Below are 21,987 nucleotides of genomic sequence, written 5' to 3'. Positions count from 1 at the left end.
TGACTAAAGCACACAAAATGACTCAATTACACATTGAGTCATTTTCTTCACCATGTATATGGTTTCACTCTGTCCATCTTTGACGGGCGGAGGGATGTGATTCTCAGTTATTTGCAAGTGGAAAGTGCTGCAATGACAAAAATTTGACTCGATTTATGACTTGATGATTCACGTTCACTAAAAGATTAAAAAATTCAAAATTTTACGGAGATTTAGACCATTCTTTTACCCGAGTAAGTCAAATTTTTTTTTTCACCATTTAACATTTTCTGTTGCTATATCTTAGTATTTTTCGATCACGAAGAGTGTTGATAGGGTCTTGATTTATTTGTTTGAATTGTTCAGCGTGTGCCTCGAACCCTTGACCTCCAGGTGGAAGATTATACCTCTTATCACTCCAACCAAGAGTTGTTAGCGATAGGGTCTCGATCTTTTCTGTTGATTAACAATTCAAAGGGAAAATAATATAGCAAATCAACTCATTAGGTTTGGGTATGGTTCGATTGTGATTCTTGTTAATTGCATTTCATTTGGGTCACATATAATTAGAAAAATATAGTGACATTGTGCCACTTCACCAACATACATTCAATTTTATGAAGCAAAAGCAATTGGACTAGAAAGAGAGCAACTAACTAGAAATTGGAATATAAGAATGAGATGAGATGGCCAACCAATCAACAATCTTCTTCTTCTTCTTCACTCTCTCACTACTACCGATCCCTTCTACGTATCCATGCCAAATCAACTTCTCTCACCCAAGGAACAAAACTCCATGCCACTCTCTTCAAGAATGGCATTTCAGCTTCCCCAAATTCCTTCCTTCACAATGCCCTTCTTCATCTCTACTCTTTGTGTGGTCAATCCTCATCTGCACGCAAGGTGTTCGATGAAATTCCCAATTCACACAAAGACACCATTGATTGGACTACTTTAATGTCCTGTTACACTCGTAATGGTCTACCAACTGATGCCCTAAATCTCTTTCTTCTCATGCGTGAACAAGAAGGTATTAGACCTGATGAGGTAACCTTTGTTTGTCTCTTCAATGCTTGTTCTCGTCTGGGTGATTTAGTTTTAGGTTCTCAAGGACATGTTTGTATGATTAAAGAAGGATTACCTTTTACTGTTACTGTGAGCAATGCAGCTATGGATTTATATGTTAAATGTGGTCAAATGAGAGATGCTAGGGTTTTATTTGATGAGACGAATTACCCAAGTGTTGTTTCTTGGACTATTATTCTAACTGGTGTGATTAAATGGGAAGGTGTCAAAAACGGGAGAAAGTTATTTGATGAAATGCCTGAGAGAAACGAGGTTGCTTGGACTGTTATAATTGTTGGTTACATTGAAAATGGACTACCCAAGGAAGCTTTTAATATTCTTAGTCTTATGGTTTTGTCTCATGGTTTGGAGCTAAACAATGTGACACTTTGTTCTATTTTGTCGGCGTGTTCACAAACAGGGGATTTATTTATGGGTAGATGGATTCATGTTTATGTTGTAAAGATGATGGAAAAGGATATGCATTTAATGGTTGGGACGGCGTTGATTGATATGTACTCTAAATGTGGGAGAGTAGATAGAGCTTGTAAAGTTTTCGAGAATATGTCAAATCGGAATGTTGTGGCTTGGAATGCTATGCTTAGTGGGCTTTCGATGCATGGAGAAGGTAGTGCCGTTTTAAGATTGTTTTCTGAGATGATTAATGAAGTTAGACCAGACGATATCACATTTGTTTCGGTCTTGAATTCTTGTAGTCATTCGGGACTTGTTGACCAAGGCTGCCATTATTTTCGAGATCTTGAAAAGATTTGCAACATAAGGCCGAAAATTGAGCATTATGCTTGTATGGTGGACCTATTGGGTCGAGCTGGTCGAATTGAAGAAGCTGAGATTTTAGTAAGAGAAATGCCAATTAGGCCTAATGAAGTTGTACTTGGATCTCTCTTAGCTTCATGTGGGTTACATGGAAAACTTCATCTCGGGGAAAAGCTTCTCCAAGAACTGATTCAGATTAATCCTCTTAACACTGAGTACCATATTTTGCTTTCTAACATGTATGCATTAGCTGGAAAACAAGAAAACGCGAATTCTCTTCGTCGAGTTCTGAAAGATAGGGGAATTAGAAAGATACCTGGCATGAGTTCAATTCACATTAATGGCGAAGTTCATCAGTTCAGTGCAGGAGATAAGTCTCATCCTCGAATTCAAGATGTTTACTTTAAGTTGGATGAGATGATTAGACGATTACGATCTGCTGGTTATATCCCAAACACTGTTTCTCAGATGCTTTCTGGGTCTGAAATTGGGATCGACAGTGAAGAAGAGAGAGAACAGGCTCTGTTTTATCACAGTGAGAAGCTAGCAATCTCATTTGGACTAATAAGCACAAAACCTGGTGTGTCTCTCCATATATTTAAGAACCTTAGAATATGTAATGATTGTCATTCTGCAGTTAAGCTCATCTCAAATATTTACGATCGCGAGATTGTCATTAGGGATCGCAGCCGATTTCATTGTTTCAAACAAGGTTCTTGTTCGTGTAAAGACTTTTGGTGAGTTGTATATATAAGGTTTATCTTGCGAAATGGTCACAGATAAGTACTTGGTTTTGTGACAACGCATGACTTCATATTATTTTGCAAAAGGGTCATGGACTAATGAAGACACAAAGGCAAATATGTAAATCAGTAGTAGTAAGATGAAGTAAAGGGATGGAGATTTGCTTTGGAAAAAACTACGCTCTGGCTCAACATCATTGGAACACGCAGACATGTCGGGCGATGGATAAGTCTTATAGTGATTTTGTGCTTAAATGGGAGGATTTGATGATGTAACATATTTCATTAATTCTTTTTAAACCTCATGTACATTTTTTTTCTCTCTCTAATATCAATTTAAAGTTTCAAAAAAAGTAGTAGTAAGATGAAGAGAGAGAGAGAGAAAGAACCTGCTTCTGTCATTCCAACTACATACATTTTGAGTTTAAAATATCATTATAAATCCTAATCAAAACAAGTTGCATTTTAATCAATTACATCTTGTTTCTTTATTTGCAATTAATCGATTAAATCCTACTTAGAATGGATTATCAAGTTTTAATCAATTACATCTTGTTTCTTTATTTGCAATTAATCGATTAAATCCTACTTAGAACCTGCTTCTGTCATTCCAAACTGCTAATATATACATCCAATGAAAAAAATGCATGAATGAATGTTCTTATAGAGTGAACAATGAGTCAGAGTTCAGTTGCATCAAGTCTCCTAAAAGCGAGCCTCTGAGGAATACCTGAAGCTTCATTCTGGTATACCACGGAAGAGTAAACAGAAATATCCCCAGTTGGTATGCTGTAGATAACAAAATGAAAGAACAAATTCAGCTCCGTAAACCAATTCCAGACTAACAAATTAGTGTTACTGTAAATAACAAAAACATGATTGCACTCAGCAAAATTTTACTACCATAAAAAATTTCTATAGAAAATGTCTATAACGAACTTTGTTTCGGATAGTGATGTTTAGGGCGTCAATGGTTACTCTTTACCTGAGCGCGGACCTAAAGCCTAAAGGAGACGACTTTCTTGTCCCAGACATATTTCAGTACTGGAATCGAGACAACTAGGAATTTTGTATTCTAGTGTCGTAACTCAGGCCCCAGATAGTACAATCTTTCCATCCTTTTCCGCATCAGAACAAGTGGAAAAGGTAGAGAACCCACTGTAGTCGAATGGTTGGATTATAGAATCCATTCTTTCTGGTAACAGCAGGGCTCCATTCAGAACTACCGTCGAATTCCATAAGCAACTTTTGAGCATGACGGTCACAGTCATCAAGAACTTAGTATAGACCAGGGGATGGGTCGACAAAATTGCTCAACCGTGGTGGCTAGCTTGGTCAAGAAACTTTGTATTAACTCCAAACCCAACTTGCAGTTTTGAAGAAGAAGAAAGCTACAAAATGGCCTTGTTTTTTCCGCCATTTCCATCATTGTTGAATGTTGATTAGAGAAATGAAATCCTTTGATGAATGATATTAACAGATTAATTCTTATTTGCACAAAGAATATGATCGTCGACTGCAAATTCTTCGAGCGTTTCTGCGAAACATCAGTGAAGGAGATGTCCTTACACAGAATATGATGGTCGAAGGACATCTCCTTCGCATTGCACAAAGTAATGCTTCCCAAATGATATCGCTATACGGAATAGGCATGTTCATTATCAATTCATAAGCTTCTTCCAACCTTCCTGCTCTTCCTAACATATTATTAGAAATGCAATTACTCACTTTTGTAATTACTACTAGAAGTGCCAACTTTGTTCTTTCAGTATTTATTATGAATATTATGTTTCTAAGCATTTTTTATTCTATATGGTACTTCATTGTATAACTCTGCACAATGATGAGGATGATATTATTATATCAGAAAGTTACGAGACTATGCGTTGGTAGGTCTTCTAGTTTACTTTCTTACATATTTTGAATTTTCCGTATGTCTCAGTATCTCCATCAATGTGTTAAACTATATATTATGTGCACTAATGGATGTGGTAGATAATGTTTCAGTAGTTTTAGAGTATCTATCATATTAGGGAGTCATTTAAACTATACCCATTGACAACCATATCCAGCACAGTAAAAAGTTTAATAAAGAACCTATGAAGCTTACTTGAACAACTTCGTCGCTGAGACCAACATCAAGGATGCCACGAATGAAACAAACACCAATTCCCTGGATCTTGTGTGGACCTAACACAGTTAGTAGTATATGAGAAACAACAATGTGGAAACAATGCTTATACGAAAAAAATGTGGATATAAAATTGAAAGCAAAACTATATCTTATTTGGGAAAAGCATGAACCACACTGCAATTGTATGCATACACTTGCTTTATTATTCCTTCAATTCTGATGTTTGCATATATAATATAAGAAATAACATACCGAACAACTGCCATATATGAAATCGAGACGGTTTTAAGTACGAGATCTGCACATGTTTTACTTTCACATAACCAAGAAGATACCATTCAGATTGAGCAATGACAGATAATATTTGTAACAACCACCCACAAGAGCACTTAGATGAAAAGTACTGCAACTTAGCTCTATAGAATGACGTAAATATGATGCAGTTTGCTATTCGTTATATTAAACTATATTATGCAATTGGCTTTCACCTTTTATCGTAATTGATGTTTTGGTATCCACCAGTTATAACTTTACGCATTTACTTACTCATTGTTAGGTTGCTTACATTTTAGATGCTTTTCATTGAATCTTGTAACGAATGGTTAGGGTATCATACTCAAGGCTTTGTAAATAGTTCTATACATAGTTTGCTAGGATTTTCGAATCGTGATGTTACATTTTATTGAAAAAATATGATTACATTTTTTATTTTATCAAAGTACCATTGTTTCTCATTAGATTCTAATAATATATTATATCTCTTGTTACAGGAAAAGTAGGAGAAGTGAACCCTCGTACGAGATTCTTTTTGTTAATGTATAGTACATTGAACTTTTTAATATGTTGACGTTATAGTTTGGATTGTTTACTCGATATATTACGTTCATATTTTGGTAAATTTGATTTCATAGATTTTTACTTTGGTATATGCACGAAGGATTTGATGATTGAATGGATGAAACAGATTATTGACATGTTATTGTATGTCTTTTAGTTATATATATGAATAGATGCAGGTTAACAGGGTCACGATTAATGAATGCGAACATAAATTAGGATTTAAAATGGTCATGTTTTTGCTACAGACGCTTCTGTAGCTAATGAATTTTCAATAGTAATTATACATGACTTTTTTGCTCCCACCAATTCCATAACAAATAAGTAGTTGACGGTCAAATATTTTTGAACATCTAGTTACGGAGGAAGCCATTGCAAAAGGTTTGAACTTGTAGTTATGGACTAGGTCGTAAAAAACAGTTTGTAGCTAAAACCTGTTGTGACGAAAATATTAGTTACGAGAAGAGGGTCGTATCAAAACATCTTTACTACGAAAATTGGGGTAACAACTACGGAAGGAGTCCGTAGATAAAGGGCGTCTGTTTAGTAGTGGTTAATCTGAGGCCCAAATGTTGATGTCGGTACTTTACGTTGACCATAACACCAAATATCTCAGAAGTAAATTGTAATGCCATAATATAAACATATCGACCAATCTAGCAAAACTAAAATGTAATTCAAAACATAAATGCTCATTGAATTCAATATGTCAAATTGTAGAGGGAACATGCTTTATTCTACACTTAATGTGCATCCACAAATCGTTGCGTCTTTTCGATGCAAAATTGTTTTACCATTGCCTCGAAATATGAGATTCTTTTCCCTACAAGCTCTCTAGAGCATGTTCTCTTTGTTCTCATGACACCCGTCTTTCTTATCGTGAAACTTTCCATACTTTCAAAAATATTTTTCACAAATATCACACAGACTTAATTTTCTCCTCGAGCGTTTAATACAATTGCTGCTCTAGCTGTTCCGATAGTTCTGATGCGTCTCGTGCCGGCCAAAGCTTTGGCTAGCTGGAGTGATGGCCAGCCAAGCTTGGCCCACACTTCTTCGCTTCTCAAACCTTCTTTCTCTCTCTAGCTCTCGGCTAAAGCTCCCTCACAAAGACCTCCCTTTAGACGAAACCCTCGAACTTACTAATGGAGAAGAAACTTCACCAAAATCAACTTCTCTTTTCTTTCTACACCCCATACAAAACCTAGTCAACCTTGACTTGGTCTTTAAGACCATTTTGACTTGGCCTCTTACAGGGTGCTCATAAAATCTCCATTTGTTCCTTCTTCTTTGGGATTGACTTTGAATTTCATTTAGAACCTAAGAGGTGCCTTCATTATATTTCTTTACATCTCTAATTTTCAGAAAGACCAAAATGTCCCTCGACTTCTTTCTTTCATAACTTTCCCGTCTGAACTCTGTTTCGAATTCCGTTTTTTGCCGCCAGATTCACCATTGACTCCACTATTCATTAGAGCTATGATTTTCACTAAATGTCCAAAATACCCTTTCTCTTCAATTTCGATATCTTCCACATGAGATGAAAATGTAAATGCTTCGTTTTATTTTGAATCAAACTCCTTCATCTAAATAAACTACCTAACAAGAAAAACACGTAAATTATGAGAGATAAAACTCGAAAGGAACTCATACATCGAAGTTAAGTGATCTAAATGTGGTATTTTCACGTCACATCAATGAAGGAGATTTCATTCGACCAAAGATGCAATGCGGATAATTTGTTAGATATGACAATTTGTTGGACAATTTAAGGATTGTAGTGTTTAGCTAGAAACCAACTACGATCGTCGAATCATCAGGTGATTCGCGGCTAACTTCGTTCAGACCCTACATCAGGTTACACCGAAAAGTGCCTACTTGATCAGAAGATATGACTAGAGGGATGAGACATATTATTCGACCAAAGACCTAAAAAAAAGCTAATTAAGACAAAGATAATACAAAGGCTGGAAAAAAGGGATTTTGGGTCAGGGAACTTAAGGCCCATTTAAGGCCTATTAGTTGGACGACCATAAGAGAGAGAAGAAAATAGAAACTAGTTTCTAATATTTGAAAATACTAAATTTCCTTCTGTTTTGGTCTTTTAGGATTAGGGTTGGACTCTAACTTTGGGTTATATATAAGGGCCTTATTAGAAGAGAATTAGGTGTGGAAAATTCTCAAAGAGATTTTTAACTCTACAACATCAAGTAAAGAGAAAAAAGAGAGAATAGTTCTCAATTATCTATCTAGTCTAAAGAAGAAGGTGTTCTTCGTCTAACCACCATTAAATCTCTAGCTAAACTTGTGGAGGGAGATCAAGTTGATTACTCGGTGTCTCAAATAGAGGAGCTACAATTGGAGCTCTTGGTGTTCTTATATTCAACCGTTTAAGTCTGTGTGAAATAGCGATTAAGGTAACAATCTCTATTTAACTTAGTTCATATTATGTTTATGCATGAGACCCTGGGGATACTAGTGTTAGACATTAGATGTCTGAGATTCTGCTTAGAACACTAGGAGACACCATAACCCTACAATAGTTACCCTTTGAGAATCTCATCGGACGAGTTCTTACAACAATTTCCTTGATACATTCAAGGAGCCTATGCTAAGCAGTAGATCTAATGTAGTGACATATGCTAACACAACTTGTCTTTCTATCAACGGTAGGTCGTCGGTGTCCATGACTCTACTTGCGGTTTCGTTGGTCAGGGTTCATGTCTTTCGCAGAGCTAACGATGGTGGAAGAGCTAGCTTAGGACTAGGCTCAACTCTACGTCTGACAAGTTCTCCATCGAAATGTGCACACCCCTAAAATCCACACATCTTTCACCAATTTCCCTTAAAATGTATATGTTCCAATGATTAAAGGTAAAGTTAATGTTAGGTTTAATGAAAAAGTGTCGGCAATAGCATTTGGGTCACAAACTAACGGTTGTTAACAACGGTCCCTAGTCAACTAGGTTAACAGTTAGTCTTTGACCCATACCTATAACGAACAACTTTTTACCCAAATGCTAATCTCAGTATTTTTCTTTGACCGTAACGCTAAATATCCCTTTTGAAAATATATGAAGACTTAACTTCTATTGGTTCAAACGCAAATATTGATAAGTTGGACAATTAGATATCTCTCCACATCATCTTAGAGATCCAAATTGAGTGTTGTATTGGAGAGAGTTTGTAAGAAAAAACTTCAAAAATATGGTGTGGCTCTCAAAGTTTTTAAGATTTGAGTGTTGCATTGGAGATACTCTAAGAGAGACAAAGATTTGAGGAGTGAAGGAGGAAAAGCAAAAGAGGGAAAGTTATGGTCTGTATAAATCGCAATGTGTATAGTAATTACACAATTCTAGGTTGGGTCGGGAACACGGTCCTGTGCCGGTGACCCGAAGATGACCACCCGAGCCACGAAAGGCCTATAGACAAAAATGAGCTACAGTGGGTTTACTCTGCCCGTTTAGGCGGGTTTTAATAGAAGAGACTCTAGCAAAGTCCTTCACCCGCTGTCCTACTCGTATATTAGTGTTGGAGATTTAATATAAGATAACAACTATAACATAAAGGATCTGACACCATATACTCAAATAATTATCCTTCAATCACAAATCTTCATTCAACATAAACACTAACGTCGTTGTTGTTGTTCTTTTCATTAACAAAGAAAAACACATTAAAAAACATTAAATAATAGCTATAGATACATACCAATTGATTACTTCAAATTTCTTCACAAAGGAATTTTCTCCAAAGAAAGCCCTAGTTCTTGCTCTCTCTAAGCTTAATCAAGTAGTAGCCATAAGAAACTCTACTACCTCTCCTTAATTAATTTAAGGAGTCTTTTTCCTTCTTTACCCCTTCCAGTTTTATAGAACTTTTACTCAAGCCCACATTTCATATTAGGCCCAAACTCAAATTTGGTTTAAAAGCACACTTTCAACAATTAGGAGTCTGTGATCTACCCGAATCAATTTTAGTCAGGTCTATTATCCAACTTAATGCTAATTAACTGCAATATGTCCTTAAGAAAATTATGATAGGGAAGCAAATCTTTAAACATTTAAGATAATTACATGACTTAAATAATTTAAGGAGTGGTGTTTAATTTATATAATCACAACACATGTGAATTCTTCCTTAGTTGTTCATTGTGGGACTAAACTTCCATAGAGAACTTCACAAACTTTTTGAAGTTTTTAGTCCCACATCACCTCTGTAAGTTAAAAAGAAGTTAAGAGATTTTTACTTCAAGGGATGGAAGTAAAGTGCACCAAATCCCTATAAGTTATTAGTCCCATAAAATTTATCAAGCATTAAGCATATATATGAATGCAAGAAAATACAGCAAGATGTAGCATATACATGTGGTCTTAGATCTAGATTTTCTCATTCTTTCATCAGAAATAAAACTATGCTATAAAGTTCAGCAAACAACATATATATGCCGTCTTAGATATAAATTCTCTCATTCTTTCATCAGAAATGCAAATATGCTAACAAAATTCAGCAAACGTGAATCATATATATGTGGTGTTAGATCTAGGTTTTCTCATTCATTCATCAGAGATGGAACTATGCTAACAAAATTCAGCAAGCATGAAGCATATATATGAATGCTAAAAAAATTCAGTAAGGATGAAGTATATACGTGTGGTCTTAAATCTACTATAAAAGATGTTGATCCCTTCCCCACTAGTAGTGTAATTTTTCTAGAGAGAGATCTTATGAATGAAACTCTCTTTAAATGAAACTTGTTCCAAGTCAATGAGGTAAAACGAGGAAGAAGATATCGCCTCGAAATGAAATTTAAAGAAGTATACAAAAGTGAGAAAGAAGAGCTACCCGTTTGGGGTAATTAAAATTTATAGATGCAAAACGACAGACACAAAATGACAAGTGATTTAACCAAAGAGAAGATTAATAAAACACTCTATAGGAAATTCAAACAATCTTATGAACAATATTTGTTGAGGAGAAGTAGAAGTTATAGTTCTCAAATTGAGAGAGCAGTTCAAGGAGCAATTGTAAACCGTCACTAGTAAACGATTTTGGTCTAATTAAAACATGGAGTATACGTCTGTAAAGGAGCAATTGTAAGCGGTCACCAATAAAGTCTTTTGGTCTAATTAAAATCATAGAGTAAAAGTCTGTAATATCTCAACCATATATAAATAAATGTGTAAAAGACTGAAATAAGTCTTCCTTAAAATCTAGTTACGTCCCTTAAGGTGCACGTTAGTGTTTTCTTAAATTTAGATAAAATTAAAATTTTCTTATAAATGTTGAAAGGTTTAACTCTTGTACCACAATATGTCGAGTAGCATGTAACAAATATATGTATAAATATATGCGTATTAATGTAAATAAAAAAGAATATTCTTTTTATAAATATATATATATTTATAAATAAATATATATTTATAAATATATAAAATAAATATATGTAGTATATAAATATATCTTAATGATTCGACCGCATTTCTTAATGGATAATTATTATCAGAAAACTGATCATGCTAGCTCTTATACTTCTCCTCACCTAAGGTTCGAAGACCTTTTAAGATTTTGAGTCCCCAATATACTTCTTCAGTAGTTTAGGTCAGTAGTTTAGGTCATCCACTGATGTAAAAAGAAATTGAAATGCTCTTGTTTTGCTGTAAAACAAGGGACGTCGGTGAAGAAGAAACGCAATGTTTGGTGTTTCCTCATTAAAAGTAAAAGTTTTATAAACCTCTTGAAAATGAGGTCCTCGGTCTAAAATAAAAAAATTAAAATTAAATAACAATCAAGCAAAGAAAAATAAAGTACAATAGAAAGAAAGTTACCGAAATCTAGTATGTACAAATATAGGTGTATTAATATATAAAGAAAAGTAATATGTGAATAAATATGTGTACAAATATATGACTAAATATATATATAATTAAATATATATATATATATACATATTTATAAATATATATTTATTTAGATATATAATTTCGCATTCCTACTTGGAAATTTTAGTTCTGCCCCTATACTCAACACTACTAGAAGGTTACTATTAACTAGGTTTTGATTTTGTTTCTATTTGTCCATTGATTTATTTAAAAACTTTTTTTCAACTTCTTCTTCAGTATCTTTCTTAGAATCTGACTTTTATTTATTGTCTTTACGATTCTAAACTTTAGTCCTCCATTGTTCTTGTTACATATTAGTTCTTCCATGTTGGTTCTTGTTATACGCTAGACAAAGGAAGACATTAGTAAAAAAATGTTAATAATATATATATGCATAAATATCTATATATATGTATAAATATCTGTGTATTAATAGATAAATATATATATATATATATATATATATATATATATATATAAATATATGTGTATTAATATGTAACTATATATATATTTATTTATTTATGTAAATATATATTTATTTAGGTATATAATTTCACACCCGCTAAGTGCCAGTATATTATTATAGTTTATTTTATAATATTTTTCATCTTCTTCTCCTTCTTCTTCTTCTTCTTCAGTATCTTGCTTACGTTCTGACTTTTTATTGTATTATCTTTACGGTTCTAAACCTCTAATCCTCTATTGTTCTTGTTATACATTGACTCTTCTTTGTTGGTTCTCGATTTTGGTTGACCATCAAGGAACCCTTTTTGTGTAGATCCTGAATTATTCAAAAGTAAGCGTATATTTTTTTTTCTTTTTCGTTTCATCATTTTTCTTTTGGGTTTTCGACTATGTTTTACTGACCTTATTTTATCTTTTTTTTTTTTTTTTTTTGCAGAACAACATACATATCTTCCGTTCTTAACTCATAGAGTGTTGTTGGCTGCTCTTTGCTTGTTGTAGTGTTGCTGGCTGCTCCTTATTGTATCGTTATGTTATTTTTTTGTGGATAAGAAGTTATGAACTATTTGAATATGTAATTTCATATATTTTTTGCCTTATGGAGATCAAACTTCAGTGTTGGATCTCCATGACTTTGTTGTGATGGTTGTGATAATAGCGATATTCGATTTGGCAATTGTGTAGATGATTAGAGTTGTGTCTTGAAGGCTATGAAGGTCGATCGCTCGATTCGATTGGCAAGATAATGGCGAGTCAAGATTTCGACTTAAAGTATGGACATAATATGTCTATGTCTAATCCAAACATCGGCCAATTGATGATATTTATGATTTTACTTCCCGATTTCTAATTTTTTTTATTTTGTTTATAAATGTATGTACTAAATAGTTTAAGTTACATTGGATGTAATTTGTCTAAGTAATTGAGATCTTTGGTTATGTAAGCATTGCACCCGCTGCCCGCTAATCGATCTGGCTGGTCCAGCAAAAAAAAAGGTCATGGACACGATTTTCCCCCAAGTAAATTTCGTTTAGCCGACTGTTCGAGTGGTTATTGATGGTATGTGTTTGTTTTGCCTGGACCGGAAAGTGGTTGTCTGCAGACTGCCCGTCCGATTCCCACCCTTACATCCATCTATTTAGTGACCCCGATAATTAGTTGTTTGGCCAAGCTTGAGGTTAACCCGACTTGGATTTGAAAGGGAAATTTGACGAACCCTCGTTGAGGGTCGTTTGAGGAAAATATCTTCCATGTTTTTTATACGGTAAAACTATACATTTCTAAAAATTTGAGACATTTTTACCTTACATATATGAAGATTATATTTCGTTCTTGCGAAAAATTGTTGCGAGATAACAAATCAAACACAAAACCAACTCTATTTATGCTCAATTTTCAAACCAAAATTAACAGGATGTACAAAGCTACAATTCGATCTAGTACACTAAGTGGAACTTTAGAAACAAAATTTCTAGCATTAGACTGGCCTAAATCTTATGCACATATCAATGATAATTTAAGTTAGAGGTTTGAGTCAATTCCTCTTGTAAGAACATCTCCAATGGACACTCAATCTCTAACAGTTAGAGTGCCACGTGACTTTTGTTAGACACACTAATACGAGGTGGACACATTTATTATAGAGTGTCTAGAGAGAGAAACTCTAAAATGAGAGTGTCTACTTAAGACTCTCCAAATGTTACTTTAAAATTCCAACCAATAGAAAACTTTACTTTTCAACTACTTTTGATCTATTCGATTAAAGATGGACATGTGTGTTAAGTATAAAGACTTTAGAGATCTCCATTGGAGACCAACAAAAATTAGAGTGTCTCTATATTAACATTTTGGAAAGAGAATCTCTATTGACACTTGACAATTAGAATTTATAGAGTGTTTGTTAGAGTGTCCTATTGGAGATGCTCTAAGTTAGAAGTTGAAAACCCCGAGCTATATATTGCTACTAAGAAGTTTAAGAACCCCATTTGTAATTTCTCTATACAAAACACATGAACATGGATCTGTGATCACCGTCAAATGTTAGCCAAAACACGAGCATGGAGACAACCTTTCTTTTGATCTCCTTATGATGGCCACGACTTAAGGAATAAGAACTTTGAATCTCTAATTACCTCTTTCTCTTCTTTTCTCTCTCACCATTAAGGGATATCCATAGGTTGTGAGAGGAATCGCACCGCTAAGGACTCCTTGTGTTATCTGGAGTCCTAACCGGAAGGGACTCCATATTTCGACCGCTTGGGGCGGTGCTTAAGCCCGAATGGACGTATCAAAAGGGCCAAAGCCATGCGCGGCTCGGCCTGGCACACGACTGGGTATCTGCTGCGCGACCAACTCTCTCGCTGAATTTGACAGAGAAGTGGCATGACACCTGCAACCCCGACCCCTCAGCCATTTGGCCGAGTTGTGCCGCTATATACCCTCAATCACTTTTGGCCGAGACATAGGCAGACACTTGTGCCGGTGTGCTCAACCACCTTGGTCAATATAGAGAATATTACATACCAAATAGATGTTTGCATATAAAGAGAAGCCATCCTTTGACAACACAACCACCACTAACACCTATTTAGCTAAGTATTGGTCAACCTTGACAAGTCAAAAAAGTCAAATGATGTACCTGGAAATACACGTATGAAATCCATAGGCACAAAAGCGAGCTCTTGTCACAGCTATCAGAGAGGTGCACTTGAGCTTTGCCACATGAACATAGAGTCAACACGAGTTTCCTAGCCACCTGATCCATGTCCTGGCTTAGAGGCAAGCGTAGAGGTGGATCTGACCCAACTATGGTCACAGAATAGTAAAAAGAGGTTTGCCATGACATAAGAAGGTGGATCTAAGTCCACTTCGTAACCTAAGCTTTGCTCTGCCTTGAGATAAAAATCAAGGAGGTCTGTCAAAGTATGCTCGACCCCTTGACATCTGATTTGCCTAAAGGTTACGTGGGGGCAAGAAAACGCCGAATATGTACTTGTTGTATCTTGAGATACGATCGTATTCGCCATGATTGGAAAAATTCTATTCCTGGCCTGCCACTTGATTTCAATAGGTTACTCACCACCAACATGAAAACCTATATAAACAACACAAGTTTGTCTAAAAAAGATCCAATCCTTACCCTTCAATTATTTAACTCACCGAAGTATGCTCGGCACTTTAAGCTCTGCTATGCCTGAAAAAAATGTCGACTACTCAGACGCTAGATAACACCGATTCGTTTGCCTTATCCCGAGATTTGATTGTATCTGGTACGATAAAAAGATTCTATTCACGATTCTTCCACATGACCTCCTTTAAGCTAGTGATTAACCACTGTCGTGCACACCTATATTAACAATATAGGTTTGCCTTGAAAAGGATCCCATTTTTACCTTTCGATTATTTGGCTTACAACATGCAACACCGATGTGACTTGAGCGCTAGATTGTCTTTGCAGGTACTTTCGGCCCCCCTCTTCTCACCGGCGGCATGGAGGAACATCAACTCGAAAGTTCAAAACAATTTTCCGGAAGATTTCAGGGAAGCCACTTTCTGACATCACCAACACCGTTCCCATTTTTTTAACTGAGGAAAGATTTTACATTTCGCAATTTCATTTTTATTATCTAGGTCATCTTGGCGGTACACAAACTTAATGCGTTAATTCGTTGTAGTTCTTACCTATATTATGTACGTTTATTTTCATGCAGCTTGTATGAATATTGTTCAGTGTCGATACGAATAATTTCAAGACCAAGAGTTCGGAGAATATCTTTCGATTTCCTTTCTCTTGTCTTATTGCAAAAGTTACGGTAGAGTAAAGTTGCCTCACTTTTCTATTGCAGCGGGGAGATGTTCCGGGTGAACAATGGTTCAACCAAATAAGAAAAATCCGAGAATGTTCCAGGTGAACAATGATAACATTTCTGATTTCAAATCTAATATTGTAATATAGGACTTTGATTTGATATTCTTTTCGGTCAACTTATGCGCGTGAAATTTTTTCCTCTCATTCGATTATATACTTTTGTGTTAATTTTCAAGTTTCTGGTGTCATTTCTTATGCGTCGGGCGCCTGGCCTCCTTGAAAGTTGTAGTCTTTTTTTAATATATATACTTGGTGATATTTGTCTCTTTTTTTTTTTTCTTTTTTCATTCATTAAATCAGACTTGCTAAACTAAATGTATCAGAAAATAACTCAAATCAGGCATCCTGATAAGTCAAAACAAAACTAAACAATTTACAATCGAACTCAAGTCTAAGAAATCTATAAAAAAAACTACCTTATATTCATTAGAAATTTTTGGCAAAAGGTCAGAAATATGGGCCTCAATAGCACAATAAGTCTAATATTAACACAAAATAGGAGGTGGAATCTATGGATGTTAAACTTGGGTTATTAAGGGTGTAAATAATAAGTTTGTTAGGGTTTTAGGCCTCTTTATGATGTGCTTGGACTTTATGTCTCTTTCATTTATAGTTTAATTTCGGTGGTTATCATGCTCATCACATGACTAACGTAGAACGTAATCCATTTAAAAAAACGCAAAACATGCCAAAAGTCCAAAAAATACAATTTTTTATATTCACCAAACAAATCATTTTTGCATACACCATTTTTTGGATTCACTAAACCAATCATTACATCGTTATCTTGTTTTACACAAAACATAAATAACTCTATACATTTTACTGTCTAATTTCACGCAATTTAGTTTGTGTTGCGTATAAAACAAACCTATTCCTACTCTTATCTACACATTCCTTAAATAATTAACACGGTAATGATACATTTAATATTAGATAATTTTTTTTTTTTTTTACTTATTTGTATTAAGTTTGGACCTTAAGCCTAATATATTTTTATTTTGGACTAATCTTCCATCGACCCTACGGGAAAGGAAAGAAGGTTCCCATAATAGTGGAAGTGAAGTACCAAATATTTCTTGATCAGAAGGAAATAGTATGGGTAATACTGTCATTTACCATTGCCCTTTCAATATTGTCTCAATGCCACTCTGCTCCAATCTCACTTCTCTCAAGTCTCATCTCCTATAGGTTGAAATACTCATCTCTCACTCACATTGTTCTACCATCTCTCTTTCATTTCCCTCTTTTGTATCTCTAAAATTACCCAACTCTTTGTCTCTCTAAAATTACCCAAAAGTTTTACACTTTTTAGATGGCACTTTAAAAGCAACTGCCAAATCCAAGATCTTTTGATTCAAGTTTTGGGTTGATTCAAAATTTGAGGGTGTGAATTCAATTGGAATCATGATACCTGGGAGATTCTGTTGAGGAGAAACCTGAATGATTGGGAAATTCCAATCTTGACATAGCTTTTGGATGTGATATAAGAGGGAGAGATAGACAGGAAAATTTGGCAGAGTAGAGGAGAATGAGGATCTACTGGTTAAACATTGTTATAAGAGATGAAGACAGGGAGAACCTACTTCTGTCATTCCAACTACATACATTTTGAGTTTAAAATATCATTATAAATCCTAATTAAAACAAGTTGCATTTTAATCAATTACATCTTGTTTCTTTATTTACAATTAATCGATTAAATCCTACTTAGAATGGATTATCAATTAAGATTTATAGAGTGTTTGTTAGAGTATCCCTTTGGAGATGCTCCAAGTTAGAAGTTGAAAACCCTGAGCTATATATTGCTACTAAGAAGTTTAAGGACCCCACTTGTAATTTCTCTACACAAAACTAGTGTTGTTATAAAGGCCAGGCCCGTCAGAACCTGCTTCTTTTTTTTTTTTTCTTTTTTTTTTCATGCCTTATTTTAAAATTTTCATAGAGAATTTGAAAACATTCCTTTTCGAAAAGATCTATCCAACAAATCGTTCCTAAAATATTCATTTCCATAAAATATTTTCGAAAATCTTTCCTAACTTGTTAATTTATCTGTTTAAATCATCCTCTATATAATTTCCAAAACGTAACTTCTAAAATCACTCTCACGAAATCTTTTCAAAAATCTTTCTTAAACTTGTTAACCTATTTATGTAAATCATCTTCTATTTATATAAATCATCCTTTACTAATTAGTTTCAAAATATAATTTCTAAAATCATTCCCCAAAAATCTTTTCATAGAATCTTTTCTAAACTTATTAATTTATTTATGTAAGTCACCCTCTATTAATTATTTCCACAAAGTAATTTCTAAAATCAATTCAAAAAACTCTTTCTAAAAATCTTTTCTATACTTATTTATGAAAATTATATCCTATTAACTATTCCTAAAATCTTTCCAAAAGTCATTTCTAAATCATGTCATTATTTATAGAAAATCGTCTCTAAAGTTTTAATTTTTTATATTCAAAATAAACAATCAATTTGTATTTTTTTTAATTTAAATTTTAGTTTTTCAAATATTAAAAAAAAATATATAATATAGAAAATCCGGGCTGGCCCGGCCCGGATTCAACCCGGCCCGGCCAGGCCTGGGTCTATACCCAGTCCCGGGCTGGGCCCTTGTATAACCAACCCGGGTTGAGCCCGGCCCGGGAAATTTTCAACCCGGGTTGGCTAGGCCCGGCCCGGTTACTGGCCCGGCCTGGACAGACCCGGGCCGGGCCGGCCCGACCCGGCCTTTTAAGCATCACTACACAAAACACATGAACATGGATCGGTGATCACCGTTAAATGTTAGCCAGAACACGAGCATGGAGACAACGTTTCTTTTGATCTCCTTATGATGGCCACCGACTTAAGGAATAAGAACTTTGAATCTCTACTTACCTCTTTCTCTTCTTTTCTCTCTCACCATTAAGGGATATCCATAGGTTGTGGGAGGAATCGCACCGCTAAGGACTCCTTGTGTTATCTGGAGTCCTAACCGGAAGGGACTCCATATTTCGGCCGCTTAGGCGGTGCTTAAGCCCGACTGGACGCATCAAAAGGGCCAAAGCCATGCGCGGCTCGGCCTGGCGCACGACTGGGTATCTGCTGCGCGACCGACCCTCTCGCTGAATTTGACAGAGAAGTGGCATGACACCTGCAACCCCGACCCCTCAGCCATTTTGGCCGAGTTGTGCCGCTATATACCCTCAATCACTTTTGGCCGAGACATAGGCAGACACTATAGAAAATGTCTACAATGAACTTTGTTTCGGATAGTGATGTTTAGGGCGTCAATGGTTACTCTTTACCTGAGCACGGACCTAAAGCCTAAAGGAGACGACTTTCTTGTCCCAGACATATTTCAGTATTGGAATCGAGACAACTAGGAAATTTGCATTATAGTGTTGTAACTCTGCCCCGGATAATACAATCTTTCCATCCTTTTCCGTATCAGAACAAGTGGAAAAGGTAGAGAACTCACTGTAGTCGAATGGTTGGTGGATCGAAGAATCCATTATTTCTGGTAACAGCAGGGCTCCATTCAGAACTACCATCAAATTCCATAAGCAACTTTTGAGCATGACGGTCACAGTCATCAAGAACTTAGTATAGACCAGGGGATGGGTCGACAAAATTGCTTAATCGTGGTGGCTAGCTTGGTTAAGAAACTTTGTATTAACTCCAAAGCCAACTTGCAGTTTTGAAGAAGAAGAAAGCTGCAAAACGGCCTTGTTTTTTCCGCCATTTCCATCATTGTTGATAAGAGAAATGAAATCCTTTGATGAATGATATTAACAGATTAATTCTTATTTGCACAAAGAATATGATCGTCGACTGCAAATTCTTCGAGCGTTTCTGCGAAACATTGATAGGAAGAAACAGAAAATTGTACCTTAATCTGTTTATCTTTTACTTAGGAAATTGAATTTTGACATGATCTTCGACTCTGCCCCTGGTAGTCCAATCTTTCCATCTCTCATAATTCAGAATAACATAATTTTCATATCAAAATCCAAACTTAGAATGGATTTGGTAGGACTGTTTTTCGCTGGCAAAGAAAATAAGTTTCAGCAGTACTCAAGAATTCCGGAGAGAAGATCATCTCTCAGACCAATCAATAAGGTCCTCAATTTGAAGGAGTGGTTTGAGTTCTAGTTTCATCTGATGCTCTCTTATCTTTTCTTCGTTAATGAGAGTGTCGCTTAAGGTTAACCCCCAACCCAACTGCAACCTGGATTCTTCTTCGCTCCTTTGTTTTCCATTAGTTTTCTCATCTCTATAGCTTCCGCTCTTCGACCTGCAGCTACATAAATATCACATAGCAAAATGTAGTAACCTCCTTCATCTGGTTTCAACTCCAAAAGTTTTTTCACTATCCTTTCACTCATATCAATATCTCCATGAATCCTGCAAGCACCAAGTAATGCTCCCCAAACGATATCGTTACACGGAATAGGCATGTTCATTATCAATTCATAAGCTTCTTCTAACCTTCCTGCCCTTCCTAACATATCAACCATGCACCCATAGTGCTCAATTCCAGGTTTGATTTTATACTCGTTTTTCATACTATCAAACAACCTAATACCCTCTTCGACCATACCCTTGTGGGTGAATGCTGTTAACAAGGCTAAAAATGTTACACCGTCTGGGGAAATCTTACAATGAACCATTTCATTAAAGAGTTCGGTTGCTTCTTCAACGTTCCCGTGATTTGCACAAGCCGAAATGATTGAGTTCCAAGTGATCAAGCTTCTTCTCTCCATCTTGTCAAAAACATTTTTCGCTCTTTCCACACACCCACATTTCGCGTACATGTCTATCAGAGCATTGCAAAGAGAAATCATCCAACCGAATCCATTTTCATCAATGTAAGAATGAACACTTAATCCTGCTTCAAAGTCTCCCAAATTTGTACAAGCCGATATTACACTAACCATCGTGACTTCATCTGGTCGGATATTGGAATTCCGCATTTGCCCAAACAATTCTAGTGCTTCCTTTGAACGTTTAGCTTGTGAATACCCAGCAATAATAGCAGTCCAAGAAACTACATCTTTTTCAGGCATTTTATCAAACACGATACGTGCTTTATCTAATTCACCAGTTTTCAGATGACAAGTTAACAATCCTGACCAGGAAACAACATCTGGATTTACTGTCTCTTCAAAAACTTTATGAGCTTCAACTGAAATACCCTTAGTTGCATACAAATGAATTAATGCATTCTGAACAAACAAATGAGAACAAAACCCTAATTTCAAAACTTGTCCATGAATCTCATTTTCTGCCATGAGTGAAGAACCCATTTTTGAACGAGCTTTAAGAAGAAATGTGAAGGTAAACCCATCTGGGTCGACATAATTTCGTCTCATTTGATTGAACAAACAAATTGATTCTGAAGAATTTTGACTTTTACAGTAACCTCTAATGAGGGTATTGTAAAAAAAGGTATTTGGTTGAGGCATTTGATCGAACAACTTGTGGGCATAATTCAAATCACCTGAAGGAGAAACAGAAACAAATCTAAACATCTTTGCAAGAATGAGAATATGTTGATGGAGGCCATTTCTTATTGTACATGCATGAATTCGTTTGAGATTTTTCATATTAGTACAACTTTCCGCCATTAAAACAAGAGACGAAGCTAAGTTAAGATTGACATCGCTGTGTTTATTTGATATCTGTAACTGCATTTTCTCTTCTCCAATTCTTATAGTCAGTAAATTCTTTGTGGGGGTTTAGAAATTGCCTACTAAATCAATTAGTATCAGAGTTTAGGACAAGGTATCCCAACAATGGCAGTAGTGGTTATCAAGTAAAACTTTCGAAATCCAGTCCCCATTGCAATTTTGGGTTTGAGACATCTTTAGCTATTACTGCGTTTCCAACTACTTGGGACATGACACATCCCGGTTGGCTAATGACATTTAAACCAAAATTCCTAAGAAGAACCGTCAAGAAATGGAAAAAACAGAGAACAATGAGGAATAAAGATGATGATATTAACCAACTCATAAGAAAGTTGTAAATCCTAACAGAAAATACGTGGGTAGTAGTTATTATAGAGATAAACTAACCGTCGGATGCGATCTCTGTCAAACTCCCAATAGAAATAGACGGCCGGACTTATCCATCATGTAACCGACCGACCTGTTATAATATATAGGATTACCGCTTGTTAACACTTCGAGCTTTTTAGTGATACAACATCTGTTTAGAGGGGAAAATCCTAACTACT

At 35.4% G+C, this 21,987-nt stretch overlaps 2 protein-coding genes and 1 pseudogene across 7 annotated transcripts in view; 1 reads left to right on the top strand and 2 right to left on the bottom strand.

Annotated features, from left to right (window-relative positions):
• Positions 1–35: 35 nt before the first annotated feature.
• Positions 36–3,037, top strand: LOC147547892 (Pentatricopeptide repeat (PPR) superfamily protein). The gene is made up of 2 exons (XM_086666590.1): positions 36–233; positions 346–3,037. The coding sequence occupies exon 2, from the start codon at positions 661–663 to the stop codon at positions 2,560–2,562; it is 1,902 nt and encodes a 633-aa protein (XP_086522716.1). The 5' UTR covers positions 36–233; positions 346–660; the 3' UTR covers positions 2,563–3,037.
• The window catches only part of LOC147547890 (nuclease), a 29,009-nt gene continuing 8,990 nt past the window's right edge, over positions 1,969–21,987 (bottom strand). For 2 of the 3 annotated variants that reach the window (XM_086666596.1, XM_086666597.1), the window contains one exon: positions 19,114–21,249. In XM_086666596.1, the coding sequence (XP_086522722.1) occupies positions 21,241–21,249 (9 nt within the window). In that variant the 3' untranslated portion in view covers positions 19,114–21,240. Of the gene's footprint in view, positions 2,096–19,113; positions 21,250–21,987 lie in introns of those variants that run through there. The other variant, XM_086666593.1, reaches the window with a different exon arrangement.
• LOC147547891 (pentatricopeptide repeat-containing protein At2g20540 pseudogene) lies at positions 2,948–21,965 on the bottom strand (annotated as a pseudogene). 3 transcript variants are annotated; one of them, XR_015237043.1, is made up of 4 exons: positions 19,175–21,782; positions 3,365–3,673; positions 3,133–3,269; positions 2,948–3,008 (listed from the first exon to the last, which is right to left on the bottom strand). The product of XR_015237043.1 is annotated as a pentatricopeptide repeat-containing protein At2g20540 pseudogene, transcript variant X2 (transcript). The 3 variants fall into 3 exon arrangements; XR_015237044.1 differs by lacking the exon at positions 3,365–3,673 and adding an exon at positions 4,675–4,754 and having other exon boundaries at positions 2,948–3,353; positions 19,228–21,782; XR_015237042.1 differs by lacking the exons at positions 2,948–3,008; positions 3,133–3,269; positions 3,365–3,673 and adding an exon at positions 21,827–21,965 and having other exon boundaries at positions 19,114–21,690.

The sequence above is a fragment of the Eschscholzia californica genome, unplaced genomic scaffold, assembly GCF_041429995.1.
Source record: "Eschscholzia californica isolate CP2 unplaced genomic scaffold, dmEscCali1.0.p SCAF_3, whole genome shotgun sequence".
Taxonomy (NCBI): domain Eukaryota; kingdom Viridiplantae; phylum Streptophyta; class Magnoliopsida; order Ranunculales; family Papaveraceae; genus Eschscholzia; species Eschscholzia californica.
Note: the sequence above shows the minus strand (reverse complement) of the source record. Positions and strands in the feature narration are given on the sequence as shown.